Source organism: Cupressus sempervirens, chromosome 3 (genome assembly GCF_028749045.1).
Source record: "Cupressus sempervirens isolate cs-2001-9-10 chromosome 3, ASM2874904v1, whole genome shotgun sequence".
Lineage (NCBI taxonomy): Eukaryota > Viridiplantae > Streptophyta > Pinopsida > Cupressales > Cupressaceae > Cupressus > Cupressus sempervirens.
Window position 1 is genome coordinate 721,729,311 of NC_143120.1, and position 10,182 is coordinate 721,739,492.

Genomic DNA, 10,182 nt, shown 5'->3' on the forward strand with positions numbered 1-10,182 from the left:
TGGAAAGGAAAGTTCTAGAGACTTCTTTTAGGTCAAACAACTCAAGCCTAGTGTACTTCACAATCATTACGCTTTAGCTTTGCTAGTGGAGTTATGCTACATCCCCGTCATGTCCAAGGGTAACAGAGCGCCACACAAGAAGATGAAGCTTGAGAAAAATCTATGGGATAAGGGTTGGGGTATCAGAGACCCCACGACAATAAACAAAACAATTCTAATGTAAAACTCTCTTTTGTAAAACATTCATTATTTGTGTTAATTTTGACATCCACTAATTTTGTAGAGAACATAAACCATCTTTCATTGTTGTCATAAACTGAGAAAACCTATAACAAAAGAAAACCCTTTACCAAAAAAAAAAAAAAAAAAAAAAAAAAAAAAAATATATATATATATATATATATATTCACCAATAGCTTCAATATGAAAGAAACACTAGAAAGTCATAGTGCAAACATTATGAAAATTTCATAACCATACAATACAATGACTAAAATGGAGAAATGCTCACAACAAATTAAAAGTAAAAATGTTCACAGAATCCTTAACTCTATGTTCGCACACTTGCAAAATAGAGTTCTATGCCCGTATATATTTATTTTCGTCAACAAAATGTAATATCGCAATATATTAAAGGCAACATGGCAAAAATCGTAGAAACACGATGCTATGATAATTAACACATTTATTTTCCTACATTTAAGGCATTTGAGGTCTATAAAATATCAATAAATTTAGCAATGTTTTTTCCTTTCAAAAATATTAAAACTACTAGCAAAAACTATAATAACCAATCAAAAAATAATATTACAATAAAAAATATATCTATTTTTAGTAATAATAATAATAATTTTGACAAAAATATAAAATTAATCAATGTTTTCAAATTTTTGTAAGAAAATATTAATAACACAAACTCAGTGGAGACTAAACTATAGTCTCGTGCCTATAAAGGGACTAATAAAATAAAATAATATACAATTGAAAAACATCTATCAAGATAAATTTAGATTTGAAAGTGTTGTAATAAATCATTGCACGGAGGAGCACATCTTAAAAAAGAAGAAGCTAATTTTGACCACATCTACAATGAAACTTTATAACTAAGAATATCAGACACATAAAACCTTTAAATAAAATTGGACTCTCAATTTACTCAAACTTGTAACACTCAACTCTAATATTCTATACACACAGATTCTTAATGAAATCATTACATGGATATTTCATTCGTACAAGCTAAGCTTAACCTACACTCTTGAAGAGATGAGCAATGCATCGGCAACGTCTATACAGCCACGAAAATGCACTTCCTTACGAAGAAGAGGACTTCAGAATTTTTTTTGAAAAGTTAGAAAAAAAACGTTAGAAAAAACAATGTAAAGTGAGTGCATTTCACGGGCCAATGCACCTCTCAACTGCTGTTTTATAGTTTCAAATTAATACTGTCAATGGTGGTTCATAGACTAGTCGCTACGGGAGAGGGGGAGTATCGGGCGAGAGGGTCGAGGGGCGAGGTGGAGGACGCTCCAATCCAGTAGCTCCGTAGTCCTGCTATACTTGATATTATAAAATACCCAGATTAAAGGGGCAGAGCATCCAACTAGGCAAACGATTACAGCTAACCACAGAGACCTGGGCGCCACTAAAACGTACACGCCCGTTTCATATGACACCATCGTTGCTAAGAACGCCCACACGACGAAGGTGCGTGCCTCGAGAAACGCATCTGACGATACAACTGGATAAGAATTTGAGAATTTGAAGGGAGCCCCCTTCAACGCCAAGGTGGGTATGTCAAGCAATAGAAAAATTGCTACCATGGAAGACGACAAACCAATCGTGTTGGATATTATGAAGGCTTTGAAAGCGGCAGAATGCATCCGCAATGGAATCCCTTGCTCATCACTAACCCCACCTGGAACTGTGAAACCCGCAGCAAATGTAATAGTCGCTAGAAGCATTGCGATTAATGAATACGTTTCGTTGGGCGCTTTTTCCTCTCCGGGCCCTACTTTATTGGGTTCAGCCAACTGCACTTGCCTTTTCTGCAGGAACTTACTGGAAGGAGAGGCGGAAACCACATTTTTGAAGAACTGCGCACGTCCCTTCACTGCGAGCGGGAGAATTTCCAAAGTTTTGAGGTTGTCCAGCGCAGTATACCCATCTTTATTCACTGCATTCAAATTCCATTTCGATATTCTCGTCATCTGCTTTAGTACCTAAGAAACAGAGCCAAATTATAAATAATCCATTAGAATTAAGGCAAATAAGAAAAGATAGTAAGTTTTATTAAGTTATAAGGATTTAACTCTTCAGTTTTTGAGTCAAATTCATTGACATATGTTTCATGTGTACTGATTCACACACTAATTCATCTCTTATGAGAGGAATTCATCTCTTATGAGAATAAATGGAACACTTAGCACTCATTGGATATAGGTGATGCTCACAGAGGTGAAGCACTAGGACTTCCCCAGAGGTCACCTATCCCAGTGCTACTATAGCTTAGTGAAGGTTTTACAAATGGGGTCATTGGATCTAGGTGATGTTCATAAAGGTGAAGCACTACTTTCCTGGAGGTCACCCATCCTAATACTACTCCAGCTTGATGAGGATTTTGCAAAGGGGATTGCAAGCAGAGTAAGTTTAATCATGGAAGAAACTCCGTAGTTAAACACACTCAAGCTGGAGTAGTATTGGGATGGGTGACCTCTGTGGATGTTTTGGTGCCCTTCTATGAACATCACTTAGATCCATTAATGAGTGCTAAATGTTTCATTTATTCTCATGAGAAATAGATTCTTGTTTGAATGACTACTCATGAAACATAAATCAATAAATTTGACTAAGGAAACATAACTCAATAAATTTAATGAAAAACTAAACAGTTAATCCTAGTTAAATCCTATCAATAGGAAGCGTTATTCGCTACTCAACCTTTACTGATATAACAAAATGTTAACGCACAGTCTACTTTCTCATCTAAGACCTTTCAAAACAAACTACATTTTCTGAAACATTACCCTTAATCCCTTTGAAAACGCTGTTTTGTGAAATGCTGTGTTACCGTCAATGTCAGGCTCATTAATCAGAAAAGCCGCATCTAACTTATCGTCAAGCAGATAGCGGCAAATCGTGAAAGGATGCGCTTGTTCCAGAGCAAAGTGCAAGGCATTCTTATTGTCCCGACCTAGCAGCTCTACACATTGCGGTGTCGTATTGAGCAACTCCTCAATTATTTCTGGGAAGCCCTGTTGTGCCGCTATGTGTATTGGGGCCATCTTATCCTTATTCATATGGAAGCTACCATATGGCGCCCTCCTCAACAATTCTCTTACAAGATCCGAAAAACCGCCTAAGGTTGCTAGATGCAATGGCACGTTGCCTAAGGCGTCAGCTTTTCCAGCTAGCTGAGGTCTTTTATGCAGCAACAATGAAGCCAAATCTGTATCATATTAAAACCAAGGTAAGAAAATTGCAACAATTCAAAATTCATTATGTTTAGGAGCAATCTTGAAGTCTATATTACCTGTCTGCTGTGTATGAATGGCTACATGGAGACAGGTGTGTCCATCACTTCTAGCATCAGCAATAGATGCACTAAGGTTCAGCAATCTCCTGGCTACGTCAAGTCTACCATGATCACAAGCCGTATACAGAGCAGATTCGCCGGCTTTGTCAACGATTCTTTCTATGCCGTTCACTCTTCCGAATATGGTTTCAACAACTCTCACATGACCGCCTCTCGCAGCATAATGCAGCGCCGTTTCACGGTCTTTGTTGACGGCTCTCCAAAATAATTGAGGTACATAAACAGATCCAGTTTCTGAATCGACCGTCTCATGAGCGCCACAGTTGCAATGCAATTCCTGGTTAATGTTAAGGAAGATGAGTACAACTTCCAGGTGTCCGGCTGCCGCTGCTTTATGGAGTGGTGTTTCGTCCTTGATATTCTTCATCAACAAAAGACATGGCTTCTGTCGATTCAACAGCTCTACCATTTCACTATGCCCTCTGCTCGCTGCAACATGGAGAGCACTATTTCCTTGTGGGGTAATCCCTCTGAGGATTTCACCATCATCTCCGGTCAATTGCTCCAGACCTTGTGTATCTCCCTTGAAGGCAACCTTGTACAGCTCTGTTCTCATTAGAATCATTCTACTCCTTTCCAACCTCTATGCGCACACTACAAATTAATGTACAACTTCGAAGATTTAATGGAACAGAACATCTTCATTGCTTATTAAAATTCTCCAACTCTTCCAGTGAGATCACTTTCTCTCTTTGGTCGTACTGAACTCCACAAACCTCGCGAGAAAGATATTCCACTCTTTTAGTTTGAATTATCTAGCAATTGGACGCATAGGCTACACTAACTTGTATTGTCCCTATAATAATGCTATATAACAGGAGCTCAATTTGAGCTTGAGTCCCTGCCTTATATGAATAATGGAAGGTTAAAATAGGAGTTTGTTAGTTTAAATATGAGAAAAAAGATTGATTTCATTAACAAAGAAGAGAGGGAGGCGCATATGAGATAAGGCCATTTTGAATTTGTTAGATGTAATTTAGACAATTCATATGCATTTAGTTTTTTCTTAAAATGCAGCTAAGTGTAAGCTCTCTACTTTTAATAGTAGATAGCTATTCAATTTGAAAAACACAATAATTTGACTAAACTATAATGAAATGGTATTTGTATACAGTACATTGAAATAAATTTTATCATAACTTCAAGATTAAGAATTTAATCTTCACAAAGATGCAACAAGCTGAAAAAGATGTAACACCTACAACAATTGTGAATTCTGCTCCAGATGTTGTTCAAGATGATAATGTTCCTTATCCAACTGGCAACCTAACATTATATATCTTTTGACATATTGAAAGTCTGCTAACCTGTTGTAAAGTTCTCCAATTAGACAAACATACAAAGAATGTATAACTTTGTTACTTATGTCTAAAATTGAAAAGTAAATCAGAAAATTCAATTTTCAAACAAATTCAAAGTTTTAAAGGTTTGTTCTATTCATATTTATGTTAGGTTTATTACATTAATTAGGTTAGTTTTTGTGTTTAGATTAGATAAATAAAATCAGTTCAATATATAGTTGCTGGGAAGTTATTCCCGTAAGCAGTTGTTGTAAGGAAAAATAAAACTATATAAAGATGCCCAGACATCAATGTAATTGATTTACTAAATTATTCAATATTATTCATATCAATATTCATATCATTCCAGTATATTATTCAGTATTGTTTCAATATCATTTTTAGTATCAAGTTTGTGTGTATCCGAATGATCTGAATCAATAGTTTCAACATTTTATATATTTTTGCCCTTTCATTTTATATTTTCAGTTTCACATGCTTTGGGCTTGTTACAATGGTATCAGAGCAGGTTAATCAATGGGGAGAAGAGTGCCTTTGATGGATTTTGGATGATCAGAGTCTAAAACAATACGAGGCTGGAGGTAATGGAGGTTGGAGGATTTTTATCATCTCAAGCTAGCTTCTCGCTTAGAGATGATTACTGCATGAGAAGCACCTATTTGTGTCGCTGTAAAGTTGGGGCTTGGCCAATTCCTCCCTAAAGATAAGAGGGGAATTGATAGATTTGTGTCCTTCTATTGAGTGAAGGGGGGGCAGGATTTCAACAATGGCGTTTGAGACACTCAAAGGAGATGTCAACTTTCAGAGGAAAGACGTCTAGACATATTAGTGTTGATTGTTTCTACGACACTTGAGGAGGCATTAGACACAATCGAAGGAGATGTGGACTTTTAGAGGAAAGGAGTCTCATGTGCAGCACCAAAGGAGGCATCAAGCACACTCCATGGAGATGTGAAATTGTGGAGGAACTATGTCTCATTGTGTAAAAGAGGTAGAAACAATGTTTTTATGAGGCCAACTTTAGGATTTGCAATTTGAAGTCGGGATATGAGGGCAACTTCAGGTTTAAGATTTGCAATTTGAAGTTGCTGACTATTTACAAAGATTGGTGAAGGAGCTCAACTTCGGGATTAAGATTTGAAATCTGAGGTTGCAGACTACTTTTAAAGATTCGTAAAGGAGCTCAACTTCAGGATTAGGATTTGCAATCTGAAGTTACAGACTACTTTCAAAGATGGAGCTTTATCAAAGTTTGTAATATTGGTGAAGGCTTTTCAATTTTGTTAGATTAATGTAATAAGGTGGGGAATTTTGGACTTATTACATTAATTAGGTTAGGAATTTTGGACTTATTAAATTAATTAGGTTAGCAAGAATGATTGTTGAATTAATGTAATAAGGGGGGAATGTTAGGTTTATTACATTAATCAGGTTAGTTTTTGTGTTTAGATTAGATAAATAAAATCAGTTCAATATATAGTTGCTAGGAAGTTATTCCCGTAAGCAGTTGTTGTAAGGGAAAATAAAACAATATAAAGATGCTCAGACATCAATGTAATTGATTCAGTATTACTCAATATTATTCATATCAATATTCATATCATTCTAGTATATTATTCAATATTTTTTCAATATCACTTTCAGTATCAAGTCTATGTGTATCCGAATGATCTAAATTAGTAGTTTCAACATTTTATATTTTCACCCTTTCATTTTATATTTTCAGTTTCACATGCTTTGGGCCTGTTACAATTTATGTAGATCCAACTAACATGAGTACTGAATAGTGACCTAACTACTGACATAGAAGAACAACCTATAAGAATTACCTGTAATGGAGAGCATTATTAATAATTAATCTTTACATCAGAATCACATTGACATGAACTTAGTGTAGTGAGTTTGTTTTTCCAAAAGACACCATTACATATTTTTAGGGTTAATAAACTTCAAAAAATATTTTTTATATTTATTAATAATTAAAAAAAATCTTGAACAATAAGATTTGAACCCTCTAAAGGTTGTGTTGGACATTCCAAACATTATTATAAACACTAGATAGTTGAAAGTTCAACTTGAGTGAGAAATAGAAATAGTATGGAGGATATGCTCGATGTCTAAAACATAAACTAAAACACAGTTCTTACCAAGGCTGGACAATTAGTTTTTGTTTTCAAACTTCTAAGTGTCCTCCTTCATAAGAATTAAGTTTTAGTTAATGTTTGACGTTATAAGAATTTGGCTTAGGCCAGAATTTACCCAAGAACTAAAGAACTCAACACAAGCACATAGTAGACCAAAATAGATAGAGTATGATCAGAATGATGATATTCATTCAATAATTGGATTCAAGAGTACACTAGGAGTGCCTAAATATAAAGGCCTCAGGAGAGCTTCTAGAATGCATAGAAGTTAGCATCATGATATGTCATACAACCAGGCACATCTCCACCAAATATGGGTTATCCTCCATTAAGCACGAGATTAAGTGCGATGATGTGAGGATAAGCCTACAATGGTGTAGCACGCAAATCAGTGGAGTAGACAACATGTGATAAATGAGGAGTGCAGAAAACTGTGTTGTCATCATGACGACTCAGTAAATGATGCATACTCCTGTGTTGTAGACACCATGTGCATAATTAGAGTTGCACAACTCAACGAGAGTTCGCAAACTCCTAAGTGTCTCACCTAAAATAATAATAAAATAATGCATTAACCTATGTAAACTTAAGTAAGTGTAATAAGTAAATACTTATTTACACCAACAAACATATTCCAAATTTCTATTCCTATTCCAGCAACCAAACAGACTAGTGAATTCTATGCTGGTCACTACACATTAATATATATATTTACAATTTCAAATCAAAATTAGTTACTAATACAAATACTGAAGTACGCATCTGTACATACGTGAAATTAAATATTTTTATAATCTCCATGATGTCTTGGAAAGCTACAAGTTCTCAATCTTGCATCTAAAGGTTGTTCTACTCATGTTCCATCCAGATTTTTGTCCAAAAGAAAGAGAGCCTGAGAAAGTAAAACCATTCGTTGAATGAAGTGTCTCTAGTCATAAGGAGAACTATAAACTTGAATGCATAAGGGCCCACAATTTGACCATTGATGATAGATTGATGGGGCATATTTAATGGCTAGGCCATCGAGTCATGCAAAAAAATGGATAATTGTAGAAATATCAATGAAAATTATGCAGGAAATGAGAAGTTTGGGATATTACTATCATTTTATAATGTAGGGAAAATACCTTAGAAATCATTGGGACCTGGATTCCACACCTGCAAAATTTAAATCAAATAAAAAGCTTGGGGTCTTGGGACCAGGATTCCATACTTGCAAAATTTAAATCAAATGAAAAGCTTGGGGTCTTGGTTGAATAATGTAGGAAATTGCTTGGAAAATTATTGATTTCATAATTGCACAATTTAGACATTATGCAAAAGATCCAAAAAAAAGGCAGAGCATTTGGCCTTTTAAATTTTCAACTATACCAAAACCTAAGTGGTAATTAAATAAACAAACAATTCACATATTGATTTATATATAAAAAAAAAACTACAGAGTTATATCCAGACATGTTATATTTACTAGTAGAAATTTGAAGAACATTTAATTTCATATTGCACAAATTTCAAATTTGTAAGTAAAATGATTGAACCGGAATGAATTTTAAACTCTTCAATGACTTAAATGGGCTCTTCAAAATTACAAGAAATTGAGTAACACAAGAGTAATGAATCAGAGCGCAAGAGGAGGAGCTGAAATGTACTTAATGCAAATTATAGACATTAAAGAATCCCAAGTCATGTAGGCACCAAAGTAGATGAGTAAACATATTGAACAATGGAAACAAACAAAATAAATGAAACTTATTGGATAATTTTTCTCAAGGAAGCCATAGAAATCATGAATTGTGTTATTTTTGCTCACAATATTTGCAGGAAGGCATTTTATGGCTAAAGCGGGTGATCTAGAGGAGATGAGGATATATTCATCATAGACATTGTTATTTTCCATTATATGCTTATGAGTAAACAAGAGAAGCAAACTTTTTGGATTGATAATCATCCTGAAAGGCGTAGCTGCATTCAATTAGTATGCCATGGCTGTGTTTGGGCATTCAAGAATGCAAAGGGTAGTTACAATTGTAGTGTAGTATGTTTAATTACTTGATGCAAACATTAAACACCCCAATAAACTCAACCTCAAATCTATACGAGTGTAAATAATGTGGTACTCAGTTAAAGCCCGAGCTAATTTTGCACCATAAAAAAAGTAAGAGAGGAGTTTTTTTTTTAAGGACAATATCATCGGATTATTTTGGGTGCAAGGATGAGGGAATTTATTTTTGAAAATCAAAATTACAAATGTAGATACTGAGATGGGCAACCTCTGCATTGTTGAAGCTGTTGTTTTCCATAAATTGTAATTGCTTAGTCCTATTAATGTTTGGATATCTAGAAATAAACCATGAAATAGGGTCAACATTTACCTCACAACATATCATGACTAAATCCAATAGGAATGAGAAGACATGCCACCATTTGAATTCAAGATTGAGTTTCAACCTTAGTTGACCATTAAAAATAGTACTATAATTCACAATCTTATCAACAAATAATACAACTTCAATCTAATCCGTATTACTTGCAGAATTTCATTTAATCCATTCATGAAAAATAAAATGAATTCAAGTCAAAAAAAAATCTAATCAAGGTTATCCACTATAATCCACATTCTCATTATTTAATTCATACAATTTTTTTTTGCTAAACTAGAATACAAAAAACACCAAACAATCATTTACTATAATTATGACAATTATGGTACAATTAATTTTTATAATGGAAGAAATGAACCCAACAAGCTTTGCACTTAATGTCAGGTTTTTACCAAAAAGTGTTCCAAATAATAAGAAAATATAATTGGTTGATGTTTCTTTTTGGGCATTCCAAAATGGTTACAAAGAAGAAGATGATGGTGCTATGGCTTCACTGGGGTTGTGGCGAATCTTTCATCCCTCTGGACCACCCATCTCTCTTTAGTTTATAATAAAGAGTCTAGAATGATTTCAAATCTCTCTTAGCAAGACAATTGGGCAGCCTTGGATAGCCCTAGATGTAGTTTGAAGCATCAAGATAGTCCAGCTAAAGAAGAGGGGCTTTCTGAACTTGACTATTCATGTTTGCAACTCAAAGAGAAATAGATACCAGTATCTAAGCTCTAAGTTTGTTGATTTTGTTGTTGAGCCATTGAAAAGAT

At 34.6% G+C, this 10,182-nt stretch overlaps 1 protein-coding gene across 1 annotated transcript; it reads right to left on the reverse strand.

Moving 5' to 3' along the window:
- Positions 1-1,344: 1,344 nt before the first annotated feature.
- LOC149568800 (protein ACCELERATED CELL DEATH 6-like) lies at positions 1,345-4,151 on the reverse strand. Its single transcript, XM_089817625.1, has 3 exons — positions 3,533-4,151; positions 3,027-3,448; positions 1,345-2,222 (listed from the first exon to the last, which is right to left on the reverse strand). The coding sequence occupies exons 1-3, from the start codon at positions 4,149-4,151 to the stop codon at positions 1,467-1,469; spliced, it is 1,797 nt and encodes a 598-aa protein (XP_089673751.1). The 3' UTR covers positions 1,345-1,466.
- Between the last annotated feature and the right edge of the window lie 6,031 nt (positions 4,152-10,182).